This window comes from Drosophila mauritiana, chromosome 2R (genome assembly GCF_004382145.1).
Source record: "Drosophila mauritiana strain mau12 chromosome 2R, ASM438214v1, whole genome shotgun sequence".
Classification (NCBI taxonomy): Eukaryota; Metazoa; Arthropoda; class Insecta; order Diptera; family Drosophilidae; genus Drosophila; species Drosophila mauritiana.
In genome coordinates this window covers 14109321-14130827 of record NC_046668.1, presented here as the reverse complement: position 1 = coordinate 14130827, position 21507 = coordinate 14109321, and the positions used below count along the sequence as shown (strand labels likewise).

Here is a 21507-nt window from a genome sequence, read left to right as displayed (position 1 = left end):
GCAATGGGGAGCCAAAAAGAAGTCACGAAGGCAGAAACGAAGAGGAGCAGATTAAGACAAATACAAATCAGTGCATAATTTTTCTATTAAACAATTTGGAGTGGGCGGTTCTATTCCCCCGCCCCGGAACATGGAGGTGGACCCAGAGGTGGACGTGGACCACCTGGCTCTAAATTCTCAGCTTCCAACTGGTGGCATGCTGATGTTGCTGCCGGGTCACGTGCCTGCCATCTATAAGCACGGACTTTTGTCAGAGTTTTGCGGATGCGGCGGACACCCGAACAGCAGGACATCGGGACATCAGGACATCGGGACACCAGAACACTAGGACATTCCCGGAAAATCCGGACACGTACCGTTAGAACAGCTCGACTTTTCAATTTTAAAACAGTTTATATTCAATTTCGGGCCGCTTTAATTCGATGCCCATTCAGATGACGCTTATATCAAATGGCGTTGTCATAGTTTCCCGCTCTATAGTATCGTTCTATCCGTCTCTTTCCCCAACCATATTTCGGCCTCTTTCTGCGGCATATGCAAATTGGTGCTCGGTGCGCGAAAGTCGCGCCAAATGAAAAGCAACAGCCGAGCCGATTGAAATGAAATACACGGCAGAAATTAAATGAATACGTGGGACAAATGTGCTCACATTGTTGCTGTTGCTTTTGGTGTTTCTGTTACTTTTGCTTTTGTTGCAGCCATGTCTGCTTTTTATATGTCATACATATTCAATAACAGACAAAATGCAAATTTGCAAATGTCGAAAATGGAAAGTGATGGCAGAAACGGAAAACAAAAAGCAGCCAAACAATCGAGACGAATGGGTATACTGGTTCCAGGGGGGCGAAGTCATAACCCTTCGTTTCCAGAATCATCAGCATTCATATGCGGATGCATAGATATATCTACATATGTCCTACTAGACACCGAACATGGCCAGCATACGAAGTCAATCGCAGGGAAATAGATTTAAATGTCTGTCATGGATACAAAAAGCAAGTGTGCATGATTTATCAGGGAAAGTGTATTCTTTATAGCAAGCAATTCAGTTTAAAAAGCCTAACAAATCTAACAAATCTTAATTTATTATTGAATTTCAAGTGTTTGTTAAAACGTTAGTTTGCAGATATGTAGATAGCCCCTAAAGCTCTGAGCGACTCAAGCCAATTAGAAGTGGCTTTAAAACAGTGTTCATGAAAAATCTGTACACTCTATATCTAGCTGATAAAACGTTAATGATGGCTATTAAAGAAAACGAAACCAGGGAAATAAAAAACGAAATGTGTGTAGATAAGTTAGCTGCCAGCTGCTCCAGCAAATTGCAACTGATCATAAAAAAGCACATGGTTCGCACTCAAAGTCAAGCGTATATTTACCTTTTTCTTCAACCATGGCCAAACACAATTTGTGCTTCAAACGGAAAACCTGAGCAAACACAGGTATCGCCTGATTTTGTGTAAGAAATGATTAGGCCACATGAACTCTCCACCTGAGAACGATCGTTCAGCTCAATATCACATCAATTTCGAGGCAGTCAGCAGACAGCCATGCATATTCATAACTGGACACGAAACAATAAAAACCCGAAGACCAAAATCCAAATTGTGGCCAGGCGGCACTGGCGATGATATCAAATATCAAGTGCTGGCCATAAACAACTTGACCTTGTGCACGTACCGCAGCATTTTCCCCCGAGCTCTGGATGGAAGTAGTAGTAGTTGCCTCAAATAGCATAGAAATAGCCAGGCCAAAAGCAAAGTCGCAGCCATGCCCAATGCTCATCGATTACCAATTCACGTTCACACGTTCAGCGCGCTTCGTTCGTTCAATTTGAAAAAAAAAGAAAAAACAGAAGAAAAATCGGTGGTACTATGGCTATAACTATGGAGCCATTGGTGGTAGTGTGCGCATTGTGGCGACTGTGAACTGTGGAAATCCGACTTGGTCATGCTCATAAATGTGGCTAATTTGCAGCGAAGCTCGGGCTCTGGACGCGATTGGCGATGCTTCTAAGACACCTTGCCCCCGGCACGTTGCCGGATTGTTAGCTGTTGGCAGTTAGCTGATTGAAATGCTGCTGGCCGGCTCGCTTTCGGTTTGCTTTCGTTTCGCTGCGGCCACAAAAGTGTACCAAAGTCGTGATTCAGCTAAAGTTTCCTTCAACTCTTTTTGCTGGTCCGGCGATAACCTGCCGAATTCTGCTGGCACCTTTAAGTATTTTCGGCACGCAACTGGCCCATTACCCTTGCCATTAACCGCTCTTTTGGCAATTAGTTTTTGATTATTTGCGGGCTGGAAATTGGGCTGCATCGATGATGGGTCGTTTGGTGTTAAGGACTGGCATAATCGTCAATGGTTTGCCATAACGATTGTATACCTACGAGACTGGTTTTAAACGGCACATGAGAGGTCGTAAGACTTTAATAGAATTTCCATAACGATAATGTGCATTAATGAGCCATTTGGCAGAGTGGAAATGCAATATGTACCGGATTTACCATTATCGTCACCGGATCAAAATGCCAGCGCTCACTAATTTGCGTGAATTGAATCAAACCGATAGCCGGCCTGTCAGGCAATCGAATCAAGCGAAATTGGATCATTTGGGCAGCGGGCAGCGCGTTTGGCAATCCGGAAAAACACATGCCTCTCGCCAATTACGCTGGCCATAATTCTAGCCTGCCGCCATTCAAAACTCGGGCTGTTGTTTCTGCTGCTAATGTGCAAACGAACTCAATTACGTAGATAAAATACTGTGCCGGGCAGCAACAAGCGCACAACAAGACAACAACACCCCATCATCCAGTTGAGCCGGGCAAAAGCCATAAAAATGCGCATAAAGCGCAAAACTGATTGAGAGTTATATGAAGACACACGGTACACAGTGCGGCACACTCGCATGTATCCGCCAGATACATATGAACACGCAGATACAGATACGAGGGCTGAGTATCTCGGACCGACCGAGCCAAGGGACATCACGCCACAGCGCATTAAAGGAAATTGACGCGGAAACGAAGCGAATAAAAACTACCCGAGCTGGCCGCAGAAAAGCAATCTGCACTCAGAAAAACGCGACAGTTGCCAAAGGATCTACATGTCTTCCATGCAACAAATAATCCATGGACTGCATCTGCAATTGCATCCTTAAGAAATCATCCCTATTAAATGAGAAATAACTAAATAATCGTATCATTCCGGAACTTAAAAAAAGGATTCACATAAATTAGAATTAGGTTTGAAATTACTTGCAAACTAGTTACATTGTTTTTTTTTAAGGAAATTATATTTGTTTTATTTTCCATGAAACTAGATATATAATTTAAACAATCAATTGAGCGGGGGGTTTTTTGCGCTGTGTACCAGGGGGAGGTTGGCAAAGGGGACATCCGAGTTGTCTGTCCAACAAGCAATTTCCAGCTATCAACACAAGGCCCTTACCATACCATACCATTCCATACCCACACCACTCACTCCCCCCTGATAACCGAAATCCCCTTTACGCAGAAAGTGCTTACTTCATTACGCATAATTTCCTGAGCCTGCGTTCAGCAACATTTTCATTTTCATGTCCATTTCCATGACTCTTTTTTTTCGCCACCCGAATGACACAGAGAACTGCGAAGTGGTCAGTTTTCTGGACCCAGTTTTAGCTTCGGACTGTGACTCAGAATGAGACCCCTAGGGGTTGGTTGGTTAGTTGGTTGGTCTGTGATGGCCATCCGCCTTATCGAGGGTCTGCCAAATGAACTATGGGGCCATGGCCATGAGATACGATGAGGGTGTTCATGTCCAGCCGGCCACATGTTGTTTCCTTCGTTTCGATTCGTTTTTATGTGCGGCTGGGCAAAAATTATATGCTGATTGCAGTTTGCCGATAAGCGGAACGAAAACCAAACGAAATTATGACCATGCGGGTAGTATCTCTATCTCCCCACCGCTCGGAAAAGAACGAAAGACCCCGCGAAAGTGGAATGGAGGGGATTTCGCGGGGCCCAATGTAAATGGAGACTAACCGCAGCTGTGCGAGATTTGCAAAACTTGCTTTGTAAAATGCAAAAATTGCATCCACTTGGCCAAGGGATTCGGCGGTGGAAAAGCGAGGGGAAAACTGCGGCGTGTCTGCGTGTGAAAAGTCGTCGCAAGTGTGCGTTTAATAGCTCTGCGGCTTGGGGAGCAGGGTTTGCAAGCCAAGATACTCCCGATCCCGAAAGGGGTAAGACCCATCTTGGGCTCCTCAACTTGTAAAGTACACAAACATACACACACACACACACACACACACACACACACAGCGACAGCAACTCATGCAGATGAAGCGTTTAGCCGAGGAGAAAGTTTTCTCTACGTCTTGGCTTTTGTGGCTAAGAGATGAGAGTTTGCTTTGTTTCACTTCCACTTGCCTATCTCTCTACCAATTTCTTCGTATTATTTTAGTTTTTTCTCTGCCTTTTTTTTGCCCATCGCCCTCTTCTTCTTTTGTTTTCAGCTGTTTGGCTACGCTCTTAGTTATTATAGCAAATTATTTGTTTTGACTTTTAGTTGGGCCGTCAACTCGCAGCGGCCTTGTTTGAGTGTGCGTGTGTCTATATAGATGTGGCTGCAACAGTTGCTGCTGCTGCTGATGTTGCTGCTGCTGCTGCTGTTTCCCAGCTGCGTCAAATTACCGCCTTTGTCTCGTGCGGTTGCCCGGGCCAACGTTTCCCATTTCTCATGTTTACCATGCGGCTGAGGCGGTGATTTTTCAGCATCTTCTCCATTAGTTTGGCTTATGAAAGTGCTCGTGCTTGGTGCTCTCTAATTATGACCCCTGGATCCCATTCCATTCCCTACCATCCCGCCCATCTCCAATCCTTCCCTTTCGAACCTCGAGACATTTATAGTTGTCACTGGCAACGTGTTTGCAACCCTTCCACTTGCAAATATCACGCATACGCCGCGTGGGAGGCCAAGACAAATTGTAAGTCTCTGTTTGCCCTTGTCCTCCATCCGTAAATGCTGTGTGTATGTCTAAGTAATTATGAGAAACGCACACGCAAAGGGGTTTTTGGGCGAAAACACGAAGGAGTAACATAAATTATGCATTTTATTTGCTCAAGTGCTGAGGAGGACACACAAAAAGGATACTGGAACTGGAATACCCGGCAGCCACACACGCATTTGTTAAATGTTTTAATTAATTTGCGAAACGCGCTTGTTTCGTTGCCTTTTTGTTGCTGGGATGAAGCTACAAATAAAAAAACCGCTCAAAATAAAAGAAGAAACACCAACAGCAATGAGCATTACATTACAAGCAAACTGTGCAAATGTTTCTGTCCGTGTGTTTTTGTATGTGGCAAGCAGATTTGCAGACAACGAACAAATAAGCTTTGGCAACAACTTTGACGGCAACAACACAACCGAAACTACAGCCACGAAGCTGCAAAACTCATTGCACTTTAAATTGAAATCAGTGCGAGATACAGAGGTCACCCCATCTGATTCAACTCTCGAACTCTTTCGAAATTCGTGGCATCCTGCTGGAAGCTCCCATTTTTTTTCAGTTGTCCTTTTTTTAGCGCGCGCATTTTGCGGTTGACAGTTGACACAGTGCTGTGTGGCAGAGTGGCAATGGCAGGACCTCAGTATCTGCAGTCGGGGAAAAGGAAAGGGAGATTCAGACATCTCCTCCCTGCCTGGCAATTGGTTTTTGGGTAAGCGCCACACTGTTTAAGCTAAAATGCTGCCATTAAAATGCGCTTTCCCCACTCAACTTCCTGTACGTCCTCATTACACTTGCGCATTTGGTATATATTGGTTTTAAATATTTAAGCACTGGCATTTGTTGTGAACGGTAATTGAAGCCAAACACAGGGCGAGCGTCAGAGGGAATCGTAAATGGATCGCTGGCGAGTGGGAGTTTCTCCGCTCGATAGGCAAATGTGCCCACCTACTGACCATCGATCAAGAGATCCACAGAGATCTACGCAACGAACAAGCTGAGAAATCGTTAACTTTCACCCGAAAAACTGTCGGCCAAACAAAACTGGTTCGCCAAATCAAATATTACCTCATGCCGTCCGTAGCCCAAAGGTTGAAAAGCCAAAATGAGGGGCTAATTATCGAGCTGGCAGCTGTGAGCCTTAGGTTTAATTGCAGCATGTGCCAATACGGCGATTATCCAACCAAATTTGTACAAACGTCGGGGAAATGCGCCCACATATCCGGCCATAATGCGGGTCAAATGGTCTGCTCCCTGAGTCATCAGTTTTAATGCCAATTTTAGTGCATTTCCAGCCAACTGAACTTAGCTGAATCCCTGCTTATAAAGTTTATAGCATAACCCCTCCCCAAATCAATGCCACACACGCCCAGTTGCCAATCCCATCGAACTCAGTTTGTTGCACAAAAGCCTGGCCGCAGAAACAAAATAAAATTATAAAAAACACAGAGAGAGAGAGAGGAGTTTAGCCATAACATAAATTATGGACTTTTGTTTAAAACCGCAGCAGCCGCAAAAATAAACAAAAAAAAGAATACAGTAAACCAAAGCGAACGACTCGAACGGGCGATACCCCAGGTGAGGAATCGAAAGAATAAACCACTGGGAGGGGTTTCAACCCGAGACATTCTCCATCCTGTCACAGAAACCCTCGTCACATAGAATAGCCACAGAAGACACGTGTTTACCAGTTAGTGTATTAAACTCTGGATGCGCTGGTTTTTAAACTCAAATGATTATAGTTTATTTATGCGCTTGCCTTAAAATGATGCCCATCATGGGAATAATTGTATTGTGCTCGGCACTCGAATTTGCATCAAACGCCGCCATTTGGGCTTTTGTGCGAAGTTCTGAATCTGAATTTACAATGAGCTGGCCGGGCTTTGTTTTCGGCGTTGCCCAAGGCATTGAACTGTAATGGCCAGAACGTACAAGTCAAAAAAGCAAACCAAGACCATCTGAAAATTTACGAAAAAAAAGAGAAAGAGCTGACAGTTTCCCACTGCTCAAGGCCGGGCTCATTAATGGCTGTTAAAAAGTTATTAAAACAATTTGACCACAGTTAGCAAGACTTAATTGCAGTGGCACAATTACGGCCGAGACCCCATTAGATTTGGCATTTTGCGGTTTCTGGGCCACAGTCAGCCCAAATCAAAGCGAATCGACTCGCTTCGAATCGAATCGAATGCACTCGGGTGACAATTTAATAAGCCAGAAGATTGGGCTGTCTCTTCTCGGCCCTTTTGGCCATCGTCCGACAACTCTCTCTCAATCTACTTTGTTGGCAACTTGCTTGCGACTTGGCCCGTCTATTTTGTGATGTGGCTGCTGCTGGTGGCGCTGCTACCTCATCCGATGTTGCTGCTGCATTTTGCCGGCTCATTTCAACTTGGCCCGAATGCATTTTCTATACAAACACAGACAGACCCAGAAGCTGAGGCACAAACAGACGGAGCTGAAGCAGACAACCGCAATTCGGTTGGGCATGGGTATGGCCAGAACACAGAGAGAAAAATCAAGCAAAATGGTAACCACTTTGTAAACTAGTAAGCCTTACAACCAAGAATAATATGAGTATTTTTATATGAAATGTTCCCACTGATTCAAAACTAGTTTTTTAAAACATCAGGCTTAGTACATTGAATAGTATTGTTGAAATGATTTAAGAACATTGTTTTTCCATTACTATTTTCCATTTTCCCAAACGTACCATTACTACATTATTTCGGCTGTGCAACAAGCCCTCTCTTTACCCATATCATTTCGACTGGAGAATGGCAACTTTTTGGTTTATTGGCTTTATTGACTTTTGGTAAGTTCTCTTCCCGGTTGACTTCGTTTCGTTTCGATTCGTTTTGTGGCCAGAGCTCCTTGAACGGGGGCGACAAGTTTGTTCGTTGGGTGGTGGAGGGACATCCTCTAAAGGGTATGCCGGCAGTCGGTTAGTGTTAGTAAACTCCTCTGATTGCTGGCTGTGTTTATTCGCTTATAAAAATAAATAAACCCAACACGCCGCCAAATCAGTGAGAGAGTAGGACGGCAGGAGTCCAGGGCAGAGCAGGACAGAAGTTGGCAGTTGCAAGACCGTAAAACTGGAAAGTTGTTTGGTCAGTTCTACTGACAACAGCCACCACCACCAGCGGCAGCAGCAAGCGGCAGCAGCATTTAGTGTCGAGTGCTGGCTCTTGGGCTCTGATTTTCCCGGTGCCGAGATGCGAACGAACATTTATGAAAAATCACTCAATTTTCCAGCTGCGGAAAAGTGTGTCATCCCCCGAAATGTTGCAGAATCCCCAGACAAGATCATCGAGTCTCTTTCCTTAGACTCTCGACACGGAGTTGCAACTCGATCTTGGCTGGTTTTACCTGGTTGTTTTCGGCTGAAATCTGGTTTTTGTCTCGAGCCCGCTATCTCTTTCGCCCCCGGTGCATCTGTCCCGCTCACTGTTTTGTTTCTTATTCTGTTTCGTTTCCATTTGCATGGGTGAAGTTGAATCATCGATGTTGATATCGAGCTGGCGTATCTGGCAGATACTTTTGCACTTCTCCGCAAAACGCCAATGCAAATGCAAATGCCTGTGTATTTTAGCCAGTTTCGGGGTATTTGGACTCTGTATTTGGCACTCGCCAGCAAACTGGTTTCCCTCCCCCCCTCCACCACTGTCGTGAACAGGACCGATTTCAGTGTCAGCTCAGCAAAATCACCATCAGTCCATCCATTCAATTTGCAATTAGCCGCAGCGCCATAATTAATAAAGGAAACACGCGTCCAAATGATGTTAACTAAATTGTTTTTGATTTATGCCTCAAGTTCGAGTTCATTTCGCTTATGAGTGAGTGAGTGCCTGGATAACTTTAAGCCAAATTTATGATAAGCTGTTGGCCATTTGGCCTGCGTTAACCTCAGGCCAGAGATTCAGATTCAGATGTAGATACAGATACAACAAAAATAAAAAAAACTAAGAAAACCGAATGCGAAAGTGAAAGTGGTCGAAAAAAAAGACAGCAGTCCTCGATCTCTCTCTCTCTCTTTCTCCTTCCCATCCCGCATCGTTTGTCTCGAGTGATTTTATTACCGCCTTTCTTGTCTCTGTCCCACTCTCCGTGTTAACTTGGCTCTTGTTTTTGGCTCTGTCGGAGTTTCAAAATAAAATTAAACGCTAAGAAAAACAAAACAACAAAGAAATGATTACACCGATTTATACGTGAGTTCGGCATCACGTTTCCTTTTTATTGCTCTCTGAATTTGTTATTTTTGCTGTTGTCATTTTTCATTTTGGGTTCAGTTGGCTGGCTGTGTTTTTCTCCCTCGGTTATTTAATGATTTCCAGATTATACACGGTCCACCAGGCGACCCTTCTACTCCTGGTCCGGTCGGCACAGAGTGCTCCTGCTCCTCCTTATCCCCCCAAAAAGCGGAGGCTGAAAAACTTTCGCTTTTTTTACACCTTTTGGGGCAGGTTGGGTAAAGTAACAAAAAAAAAAAACGTTGTGTAAGAGCATGTTAATTTGGGACGAAGGCAGAAGGTGTTAAAATTGCAGATAATGTCTGCGGTTTGTTGTTTGGACTCTCTCTTCTCGCTTAAGATATATATGTACGTACATAAACCCTTTCATTGAGGGATGCTGTTCACACTTCACTGCCAGGAATCTCCATTAAGCGACCCAATTATCTGTGAATCTTTTGATGGGAAAGGTAAGCGGCTTAGAGCGAAATATCCAATTTAAAGGTTGGTTGTAGGACTAAAACCGCTTGATATGTGATAAATCGCAGTAGAATTAAATAATCACCTAACCTTCATGTAATGCCACCCCTGCCTGATTCGAAACAACAATTAATTTAATGGGCCAACTTTGAACTCGTACTCGTTCTTCATAAATATGCTAATCAGCCGGCGAACACGCCTCCAATTTATACAAAGAATAGCTAATTCTGGCGCTCAGTTCGGGCTGACACAGTTTAGCAATTATTCAATGGGCAAACATAATTAAAATTGTGAAACACGATTTGCTCTTGACTGGAGCAACCGACGTCTGTCGCAAAATGTCAAACGTTCAAACGGTGGAAGTTTGAAGTGGTTGTTGTTTCATTTCGAGACGTTTAGGGAGTCCATTAGACAGATAGCGCATCCGTCAGATACGGCAACAGCTACATTAGCCGACTCAGAAACTGAAACAGCAAGACACACAGATACAAATGGCGAAACAGAGATACAAGTTCGAGTACACGCGGCATCGATTATTTGTGTGGCGGGCTCAAATGAAAACTGGTTCTGCCAGTGCCCAACTATAGATAAGTGTTTCACTGTTCCAGGCAATAAATGCGTGGGAAAGCGACTAGGCCAGTCCGATCTGCCAGTATCGCAGAATTATGGCCAGTCAGCCTAGCACAAAGCCAGGCTGCGGCGCTAGATCTGCAATTACAGATAAGCCGAACTCATTATAATAAAAATGAGTTATTAAAGCCCCAAACTGAAGACCCAAAACTTTTCGCCGAAAACTAGCCGAGAGTAATGGCCAAATGTACCGACTTCTGGCGGTATTTTTTTTGGCCTCAACTTTAAATTAAAGCCACTCGCTTGCTCTATTCTCTGTCGTTCATTCATTTTTCTACATTTTTCTTAATTTCTTGGAAGCTGTCAACGTTGAGAATTAATTTTTACACCACCGAACCGACCTGGACCGGCCTGGACCTGAACCCGGTTTCCTGGTCTGGGGTTTGTTCCTCGCCGAGTTGGAGAATCAAATCATGCAAGAAATTTGTTACTGACATAAAAATTACCATCATTATAATGTCTGGCCCCGTCTAACACGAACACGAACACTCGAAAGCAGGAAGAGCGGCGAAACAGCCAGTATGTGGTAATAGAAAATGTCGAAATGGACACTGAGAAAAATACCAGGAATCGCAGGTGAGCATGGGATTCAAGTAATTAAAAGTAGTGCGAAATCTAGTCAAAAGAGAAGAGATACTATATAGCTTATATCTTTTATTTAGGGACATACCTTATATACTATTCTTTTTACCATCTGAAGCATATCTCAATTTACTTTACATATATATTTATAAAGAAATATAGATATTTCTACCAAAATAAGTGCATTTCCTTTGAGTGTTTTCAAGTGTACTGTACTTAAAGACGCCTTGAAAATGAACTCAAAAACTATTTCGGCAAAACATATGGAAACATGTGTATGTATAACGTGAACGGATTTTCGGTATAACAACTCTGTAAACTGATTCATGTTAAGCAATAACAGAGGTCCTTAAATAGGATTTATTCTGTTAACCTTAAAACTTGCCCACATTTTCCTCAGTGCACTTTTCACCGGGCTAGGAAAACGAAATTCGAAACTGTCTAAAGACGACAAAGGAGTGCCGGGTCGAACGTAACGGGTCGGATGAGTGATCGATGCTGTCCGGGAAGAGAGTTGCTCTTGGGGATTGGGGGACAGCTAGTGGGCTCGGAACTCACCTGCGCATGATGGGCAGCGGCAGCGTGAAGCGTCCGTCGTTCATGAGGGGCGCTGGCAGCGGACCCGGCAGTGGCACCGTCGATATCACGGACGTCAGCGCTGGCGGAGGAGCCGAACTTGCAAGTGCTGGCTGCTGTGCCGCCGCCGCAGCAGCAGATGCCGCAACAGCAGTCGCCGGTGGCGGCTGAGGCGGAGCGGCGGACATGGCCATGGGGACAGGCAGAGCGGTATAGGGCGGCGGGTAGTGGGCGTGCAGGATGTCTGGCAACAGAGCGCGTGCCAGTCCCATGGCGGCCGGATGAGGGTGGGGATGTGGGTGGTGCAGATGCGGTGGTGGGTGTAGTTGAGGCGGAGGAGGTGGGGGCGGGTGGCGTCGCGCATGGTGTGGCTGAAACTGTTGTTGCTGCTGTTGCTGCTGCCGGCGTTCCCGCCGCTCCTTGCGACGCTGCTCGCGTGTCCGGATCTGGTGCTGCTGCTGCTGCTGCAGATTGGATGATGTACTGGCTGACAGATCATCCGTTTGGCATTCCGTTGAGGTGAAGGTGCGTGGGTGGTTATTATTGTTGTTGCTGCTGCTGGCATTCACACTGATTATATTAACACTGTTATCAGGCTGCACATGATTATTATTGCTGGCCGTGGATGCAGCAGCAACATGTTGCTGATCCCCTTTTGGGCAGCTGCTATTATTATTGAGCCTATTTTGATTTTGAACACTTGCACTAAACACTTTGGCTGCTGGCACACACTTATTGATTTCAACCACGCTGTTATTGTTGCTGATGTTGCTGTTGGCGGTGTTGCCGATGCAGCTGCTGCTGCTGCTGTTGTTGTTGTTGCTGCTGCTGCTGGGGGTGTAGCTGCAGTTGACAACGCACACGCCGTTGTTGTTGTTCACAATGCTAGTGGGCGAAGCCACCGAGACCCGATTGCCGTTAACAGTACCGTTAGTGTTGCCGTTGTTATTGTTGTTGTTGTTCACTTGGATCGTTAGGCTCGGCTGTCGCTGGCAGGACTTGGAAGTGGCTGTTGTTGTTGTTGCAGTTGCTGTTGCTGCTGGCAGCACAGCAATGTTGCTGATGCTCCTAGCCTCATCGACAACTTGATTGTCGCCGCTGTCGGTGCTGCTGCTGCCGGACACATTGAGGAACACACTGCTGCTGCTGCTGTTGTTGTTGCTGTTGCTGCTGCTGTTGCTACAACTAGCAACAGTGTCCGCTGCCGCAGTGGCTGGCACATTTAGACGCATTTCGCTAACGGTGTCGGTGGCGTTGGCGTTTTCAATGTCCAACTGGCACTGGCTCAGACCCCGCTCGAATCTGCTTTCACTCGCGCGAAATTCGGCATAGAGACGCTCGAGTTCTGCCAAACATTTGTTGGGCCGCAGCACGCTGCTGCTGCTCGAATCGTACAGTGGGCGATAGTTGCTGCTAGTGCTGCTGCTGCTGTTGTAGCAATTCCGGTTGCTGCTGCTCGCGCTGTACAGTGTTGGCCCGCCGAAAGTTGCCGAGAGACTGATCGCTGAGCGCTCGCCGCTGATGTTGCTCGCGTAGCTGATGTTGCTGGCGCTGCTGCTGCTGCTCGCTGGTGTGTTCGTGTTGCTGGCTCTCAGCAGCTCTCTGCGCTCTCTGGCGGCACAGGAAACAGGTTGACTGACCTGCACTGCCACCGAGCTGGTTTCCTCATTCTCTGCCCCTGCTGCCGCTGCGGCAGCTGCTGCTGCTGATGTCGCTGTTGCAGTTGCTGCCTCATCTCTCTGTTCATTGATAATGCAATTCGCTGCGCTGCTGCCTGGGTTTTCCTCGCTTTGTTGTGATCTTGCATTCGTTACTGGGCTTTGTGTTTCCGTTGCCGTTGTCTCAGTGTTGCTGTTGTGCTGCGTTGCAGTTGCTGGCGTGAATGGATCGCAATTCTGCGGGAGAGAGGTGGAGAAGAGAGGGAGAGAAATAGAGAGAGAGAGAGATGAGCATGAGTACGTTTTGCATATAGCGAGTGACAAGATTTACGTTTCCAGTCGTAATTAATGCTAATTGCTGGGGGATTACCCGCTGCCAGTGGGTCTCATTTTCCACCAGCATTTTCCCGCCAAAAAGGTGGCGACCGGGTACCCATTTGAGATCCTTCGGGCGAAGCATAAATGCGCGCTTAATTGAATTAATTAAGCCAACGCATAAACATAAAACCGTCACAAGTAATTGCTGGCGTTGTTGTGGCTGCTGCTGCCTGCGAAGTGCTGATAAAGCTGTTGGTCCCTAACCGAAACCCTAACCCATTCCCTAACCCAATCCCCATCGACATGATGTGGGTTAAAAGCCAAATGCGGATATACACACATCTCTGCTCGGTTCTGTGTGGGTTCTAATTATGTTACGCTGTGTTACTTGCATTAATTACGTCACAGAAATATAATGTGATTTACTGTTAGCCATCCCCTTCATTTCCCCTTCGAACCCGCTCGAATTTATTGTTCTAATGCTGCTCAGTCTTGTGCACTGCGATTGCGTTGCTCTCGAATGCGTTGCAATCACAGCAGCAACATGCGTTGGGCGAGGGGGGTTTTTCCAAGCGGGGCTGGGTGCCGAAAAACCAAACTCATCCTCGGGTAACGGTGCCTGCCAGTTGGAAAAGCTCTGGCAACTTCATTACGTCTCGTCCATAAACCTCTCGTCATGAGTCAGTCGTCAAAAGCCACGCATATAAGCAGTGATATGTGGCGGAAAAGGGGGAAAATGTGGAGCACGAGGGTACACGAATTGAAGAAGTAGTCACTCTGAGCCATTTGTCACTGCTTATTAGATTCGGCCAGCCATGAACATCCAGAACAGAAATACCAGAGTTCCAAGAACATTGGATGTTTCATTTGGAATCAGTATTTTCTTTAATTGGATTACGTGTACCAGAAAAGAACCTACATAGGAATGTAGGGTATATCCTTGTGCCATCCAATCGATTCTTCTCTTCTACTATCGATTTGCATACGTAGGTACAAATTGTAAAACCGTTTAATGTTATGGCATTTTTATATGTTCTTTCGTGCAATTGTTACGACTCCACGTATTTTGATAGCACTATTAGTTTTCCCAAAATGAAAACTGATATATTCGTTTTTCCCTATCCCCCATCCTCTTTTGTGAAACCATTGTCATGCACTCTACCCACCCCATTTCTCAGCCCACCACCGCCTTTGTTGCTTGTTTGTCATTTTTGTGCGGTCAATTTTCCGTTTCGCTGACGCCACATAAACAAATTATGAAGTGTGCACAGAAAACACAGCCACATGTGAGCCCCTATGCGAGAGTACTTCATGCCGTTCTTTATGCATATGCATATAAAATTTAATATGTGGAAACAAAACCCCACCCCCACCCTCTATTTCGCAGACCGCCCCCGCCCCCCTCTGCGGACCAAGACCAACGTTCGATGCTGATAGGCAACATATGGCGCTTATCGGCGAGGGATGCTAGCGGCACTTAAGGGCCTAAGTGAAGCATTAGCCCTTATCGGGGTTACAATAGGATGGTAGCGGTGCTGTACGGGGGGGATATAGCGCGGAGTACGGGGCTGTCAATGGGCTCGATAAGGCGACAGTTCGACTTGGCGCTCCCATTTCGCGCTCGAGTCCCACAGTTTCCCATTGGCGGCGCCAAGTAATTCATGCTGAGCCCTTGACATCAAATTTGATGGTGCTCCATTAAGCAGCTGCACGTATCGGGAGGGGTGGTGTGGATATGCTATTCCATTTGCACCTGCAGAGGGCGCTAGGTGATTGCTGAAAGGTAAGCACAATCTTGGTATCTCCAAAAGGAGTTGCACTTAATGCCTCATAAAAAGTGACACTTTTAAGAGTGCACTAAATAGAAACCAGGTCATACTTTATTAACAAAGAGTCCTAAACACTTTGATTGGCTTTGAGGGAAATGGATTTCACTTACCTGCGAAATGTAGTCATCCGTAAAGGAGCGCCGTAGACCCAAGCCAGAGGGAACATTAGCCGTTAGTGGTGCAGCCTTGGATTCAGTCTCATCCAGATCCCGATCCTGACCCCCTTCCTGATCCGGATTCTGATCCTCTGCTGCTGCTTTTGTTGGCGATCGTTGCGATCTATCACATGGTTCGAGAGCCACTCCCACTTCCCCGCTGGTCTTGAGGATCAGAGACGTGGCAGGAGGAGCTCCAATCTTCGAGCTGGAGGCGTTGTACAGGGAGTCGTAGGAGGGTGGCTCCTTGATCGAAGTAGCGGCCGTGGAGCACCATTGAGTTAATGTGCGGGTGGGGCTTCCCTGGTAGGCGGGGAAAGAGTAGCGGTTCCGCCGACCACCCACTCCGCTGGCGGAGAAGCCCACCTTGGCCAGGGGATCGAAGCCGGCGATGGCCGCGTCGAAGGCGCTTAAACTAAACGGGGGAAACGAAGGCACGGGGGGCAGAAGCAGGGCGGATCCGCTGTCCAGCGCCTGCTGGTGGTGGGCGAAAAGCGGGAGGTGGGCGTGGTGGGGCTGGTTCAAGGCCGAGGCCTCGTAGCTGCTGTGCGACTTACGCAGCTGGCGATTGAGCCGCTCGTCGTCGTCCTCCTCCTCGGCCTCCTCCTCCGATGAGCTGGGCAGGGGTGTGCGCTCATAGGGCGTCCAGAGCATGGAGGAGAGCGCCTCCTCCACGTCCGGCGGTCGCTGGCGGTGCATTCCACCCGCCAATCCCCCTGACCCACCTCCTGCCCCCGCTCCCTGCCCATGGCTGGGTGTATTCCGTTCCGACAAGGACATGCTGCAGTGGTGGTCAGATTTTGACGCCTCATCGCTCCGCTTTGATCCACATCAGCTGCTTACATGGTGGGATATCCTAAAAGAAAAATATAATATTTATGTTTAAATGTTTAAGATTTTTGGTAGTTATTTTATTATAAGCATCGGCATAAGCATAAGCATATCACTGCATCGGTTGAATTAGAAGCCATTTAGGAGAAGGAAACTTTTATGGAAATTTCCCTTTTTTTGCTCATTTTTCCATTTGCTCATATCAAAAGCTTTTTTTGTTAGCCTTAGTGACCCTTCTCCCTTAAAAAATCATGTACATCCTTTCTTAAATCCTTGCGAGTATCTCATATGCATATGAGTCTGTATGCAGACTTTCAGTTTTCTTGTCGATCGAGAAATAAAACCCTGCAATGTTCCTTAAAAAAAAGCCAGGCATGTAGCAGCTCGAATTGTAAATGGAAACTGAAAAACTTTTAACTAAGCAAATGGCTGACAAATTAAACGCTTACCATGCCCCAATTTCGAGGCCAGAAACTTTTCAGCCCGACTCGGCCTCTTCCAATTTGATAAATTGCGATTAAAGCATTTGAAATCGGTAGAGCTGGATGGAAAGAGGTTTTCTAATAGAATATGCCCGCCGGCGGGGGGTTTCTTTTTGCTGGCAAAGGGATGGGGCTGGGGTGATGAAAATAAAAAACCTAAAAATGGAAAACCCCAAAACGAAATAAGCCAGCAGACATGAAAAACAAGCATCCGTTTTGTGGAAAATATATGCAGAAAAGTTTGCGATGCAAAGTTTTTGGCAGACTCGTCCTCTCTCGATTTTCCTCCTCTTTTGCCCCAAAGGAGTTAGGGAAAACTTTGCCGCACAGGGCGGAAAATCGAGTGTGTGTGTGTGTGTGTGTGCGTGTTTAGGCCGTGCCAAGCCAAGTTTAAACTGGCATCGAGTGGAAGGGAATGGCTTGACTGCCATACGACTAAACGGGAGACATCGAAGCGGAAATGGCTGGCCATCCAGTTGACTGCTGCAATGGCATTGCCACAACAGCAAGTGCACTGAGAGAAAATGCAGCTAAATAGGTATAGTTTATAACTACTCAATTATACAAAAATTAAGAAACAGAAGGAAATATAATAAGCATCTGTGTAAAAGTATGCAGCAATACAAGTATATGTCCTTTATTCCACAGGATTAACTAACCACTCTGCCAACTGATACATTTCCAATAGCATTCAAAAGTTAACCACAAGTAGGAAATTAACTGTGCCAGTGCAGCAGTGGGGCAAGTTGAAGGCCCTTGAAGAAGTCGCTATTCCAGCTATGTGTTGCATGTCCCGGGGCGCTTGAGTGTTCTAATTTTTTCACTCGCCACCCGGTTGGTCCCTTCTTCCGGCCTGTCTTTCTTTCAACCATTCTCGGCCTTCTTTTCAGGGCTTCACTGTGTTTGTGGGCTTCCACCATTGAATTGGGTGCTTTCTGCCGTTCTTTATTTTTTGTCGTGTTTTTTTGTGTTATGCTTAAATAAAGATTTGTGTTAGTGTGTTTCATTGTTGCTGTTCATCTTACTCTCTTTGTTGTTGCTGGCTTGCGCACTTTCCTTGTGTTTGTTTGGCAAGTTTATGTGTGCAGTGGCGTCCTTCATTGTTATCATGCTCAATGCTCGCCATTGCATTGTTGTGTCGAAGGAAAAGGAAGCCCCGCACTCACACTTACACACACATATACACCCACACCCACAATGGCATGAGTGAGCGTGTGTAATATGCATGTTACCTACTTTTGTGAGCTTTTAATTAACAACAATCCCCGCACAACAAACAAAGACGAGAAGAAAGGGGCGGCAGAAAGCCTTGAATTCCAAAAAGACCTTGTTTGCGTGTGTTTCTTTCAGCTTGTTGAATATTTTATTTCAATTTGTGTGGGATTTGCAGCAGCCTTAAATGACATTCTCCAATTTTCGCACACTTTGAGCACTAATGAGGCCTAATTATATCGAAGTTCTGAATGAGTTTTGCAGCCATTTTGTAAGTTCGCTTGATTCAAAGAGAAAATCGCCACAAAGGAAATAAATAAGCAGAGAAATATTCAAATATTTACGCAGCGGAAACTCAGCGAAAAGTCTGCGGAAAACGTCGTCCAAATGAGCACTGCACCATTCAATGGAATTATTTACATAAATATTCACAGAGCGACCAAGTTGCTGGCATATTTTATTTTTTATTTCTATGTGCCATTTTTATTTGACTAGACGTGCGTCGTCAGTCAATCATGCTCCAGAACTTTCTGCCGCTGGGGAATTTTTATTTCAGCCTCCCCCCCAAACCCTAGAAAGATGGAGCTGTTGCTGAGAAAAAGAAAACTTGGCAGCAGCAGCATCGTTGCCATCGACAACTGAGCACAGTGGCAAATTGCTGCCAGTATGTTTGTAATGCAAACAAACTTTATCTAATTAAAGGAACACGTGTTACCCAACACGCCCCCTTTTCCGTCTAGGGAGCATCTGCCGCCGTCTTCGGGGATCGAGGTCTATATCTCCGTCCGAATATTGCTGGGATGCCAGCAGCTGCTTTACATTGATGACGAGGCACTCGAAATGCTTTTGATGTCTCACTTTGCATTTGCCGATTTGACAGCTTCGCATGTGAGTGTGTGGGTGTGATTGTGTGAGTGTGCGAGTATGAGTGTGCGTGTGTGCGTAACTTCCGTTTCCTGTGCCCCCTAGGCTGCCAGCGTTACGTCCCCCTCTTCCGGCTGACTGAGCGTCGTCGTCTCTAGTCTGGCACTGTCGAGTGCCTTTTGAGTTGTTTGTCAATATGTAGACCATTATTCAATCAATATATTGACACACATTTCATTTCCTCTCGACAAACGCCCGCCATATTGGCAGTCCTTCGAGTGGAGGCCACCATCTTCCCTCTGGCCCATAATCCGGCCAAGTGCTAATCGCAAACAAAGTAGTTTTTGCTTGAGTTCCATTTCAATTTCTTTTGACGTCTCACCCGCTCATTTTGGCCCATTTTTATGGCCCGTGGCTGTTTGGTTTTCGCTACGCCTTCGTCGCCACTTCCTTGCGAATCCATCCAATTCGATTCGATTGATTCCTTCGTCTCAGCTTTACGTACTTTGACACACTTCCAAGGCTCCGTGATGCCTTTGCCCCCAGGGACTTACATTTCCGCTTAACTATTGTTGGCAGGGCAGGAGTTCTTAGGGATCGAGCGGAGGAGATGGTGGCAAAGGAAAGGGAAAGCGGAGAGTATACTCCTCAAATTGAATTTGAAGCCGGGTTCCCTGCTCTGTTATTTGCACACGAGCCGATATTCCACTTCTTTTGCCTTCCCATTTTTAATTTAATTCGGAATTCGGCGCGTTTTGCTTTGGCACTTAAAAAGTTTTTCCCAGTGCCCGAAAGTAGGCAACGAATCCCGACCCGTATCCGATATAGGAAAAAATCGTGTCAGTTAATGCACTGTGAGAAAAATAGTGCACTTATTCAGCAATTTAGGGCAATAATAGTTTTAACTTTAAAAGTTTCCTTAGTACTTTCTTTTCGTTTGATAAAAACAAACAGAATTTACATTAATATATAGCACTAACATATAGATTGGTTTACTTAATAGTTCAGAAAACACAGTATTACGAATTTTAAATCATTTTCAAGTTGCATTGACACAAAAGCAGCAGACATGTTACTCAAAACTAACTAAATTTAGTAACATATTTCATGCTTTTAATTTTGTACTATTTTTTCTCACTGCTCTGGCATCGAAATGCGCAAACGAATGCGATCGAGTGCTAAATCACTTAAGCCATTCAAGTTTCGTTTCGATTTTGAAGCGAGGCAAGGAACAGGGAAATTGTGATAGAGAGATTACTTCTGTAGTTGGGAGATTTGTTAGGGAAAGCTGGAGTATCAGTGCTGCGGATTGACTTCTGAGGCATGCCCCAATAATCCGCACTGAATTTGGGTCTTTTCTTTTTTTGAAGGGGAGAGCTGAATTCCCAGGGCCGTGCACTGCATAATTAAGTGCGGCAAGTGCGGTATTCAATTTAAGTTTTTCCTACTCCTCCCAGGGCTTCAATTAACGAACTAAAACAAGCTGCTAACTTGGTCAAAACAAAGAAGGGCTGCAGCACAAGGTGCTCTTCACTTACCATGCAGTTCGCCTGCCCTTCGGATCCTACGGATGTGAGGGGCAAATACAAAACAGGACCTTAAAGCTGCTTTGACTGGCGGCTGCTCTTCAAAGTTTCAAGGCTCTGGCCAAGTTTTTTGTCCACCTCGAGTCCTTTGCGAATGTCAGGGGCGGCGTCGACGGCGGCGGGGGCGTGGTGATGCGCTTAATTATGCTAAAAGCAGGCAGCAACTTTTCCAGCTACAGAAATGAATATTTACACCTGCCCGGATGCAAATGTGGCGCCAATGTCAAAGCCATTCAGTGTCGCAGTGCCAGAGGTAAACAAAACTCCGATATGTATCTTTTGGCACTATTCAATGCTAGTGATTTCATTTAGTTAACGTATTTCACAAATCACTTTCGAGTCCAAAGTTTTTGGGCTGCTCGGGAAACGCTTTAAATGTTCTCAAACACTTTTAGAAGCCGCAGCCATTTCTCACTTCTTACGACTTTTGGGAATTGTACCGTTGAAGCCCGGAAAAACACTGGATTCGCACAGGCTTTTGCGACGGAAAACGCGAACGAACTGACTGGCTGCGAAACTGAACAATGGCTTTTCAATGCTAACTTGGCTCGGCTTGGAAAACTCAACACACAGGCTCTCTGCCATTTTTGGTGAGTCTGCGCACGGTTTTCCGCGCTCTGTTAATCTGCACGTGCATTTCACTTCCAGGAAAATCGCCCCGCATCCGCTACCCACCGAAATGTGTGTGGAAAATGTTTGTTTACATTTGGCAGAAAGCAGCTGGGCTGGAGAAGGAGGCGGAAGGACCGGGGAATCAGGCCCCAATTGGATGTTGCCTACTTTTGGGCCCGTGAAATATGACTTCTGCAATCGAAGTGGAGATGCAATTGCATTTGGCCTAAAGGCCTGCAACCAGCTGATCCGGAAGCGTTAGTAAGGCTTGTAAGCCGGCTAAAACCGATTGCCGACACAGCTTTGGCACAGCCTCCATCCATCTAGTGAACTGCCGCCTTTCGCCGGCTGCTGATGGACAAACTTTTTTAATTATCATTAATGAACTCGCAGGGCGCAATCATTGGCCAAGTTGTGCTTTGCAATTATTTTAATGTTCAATGAGGTTGCTGCAGCAGTCATCGCCAATGATTTATTACCGCCCC

The 21507-nt window shown here is 45.9% G+C and overlaps 1 protein-coding gene across 3 annotated transcripts in view; it reads right to left on the bottom strand.

Moving 5' to 3' along the window:
* Positions 1-20857, bottom strand: part of LOC117136099 (serine-rich adhesin for platelets) — a 34476-nt gene extending 13619 nt beyond the window's left edge. Inside the window, exons 1-4 of one of the 3 annotated variants that reach the window (XM_033296781.1) lie at positions 20363-20857; positions 15391-16291; positions 11458-13370; positions 9171-9429 (exon numbers count right to left, since the gene is read on the bottom strand). In XM_033296781.1, coding sequence (XP_033152672.1) covers positions 9264-9429; positions 11458-13370; positions 15391-16215 — 2904 coding nt within the window. In that variant the 5' untranslated portion in view covers positions 16216-16291; positions 20363-20857 and the 3' untranslated portion in view covers positions 9171-9263. Of the gene's footprint in view, positions 1-9170; positions 9430-11457; positions 13371-15390; positions 16292-20362 lie in introns of those variants that run through there. The other 2 variants (XM_033296783.1, XM_033296780.1) reach the window with 2 other exon arrangements.
* Between the last annotated feature and the right edge of the window lie 650 nt (positions 20858-21507).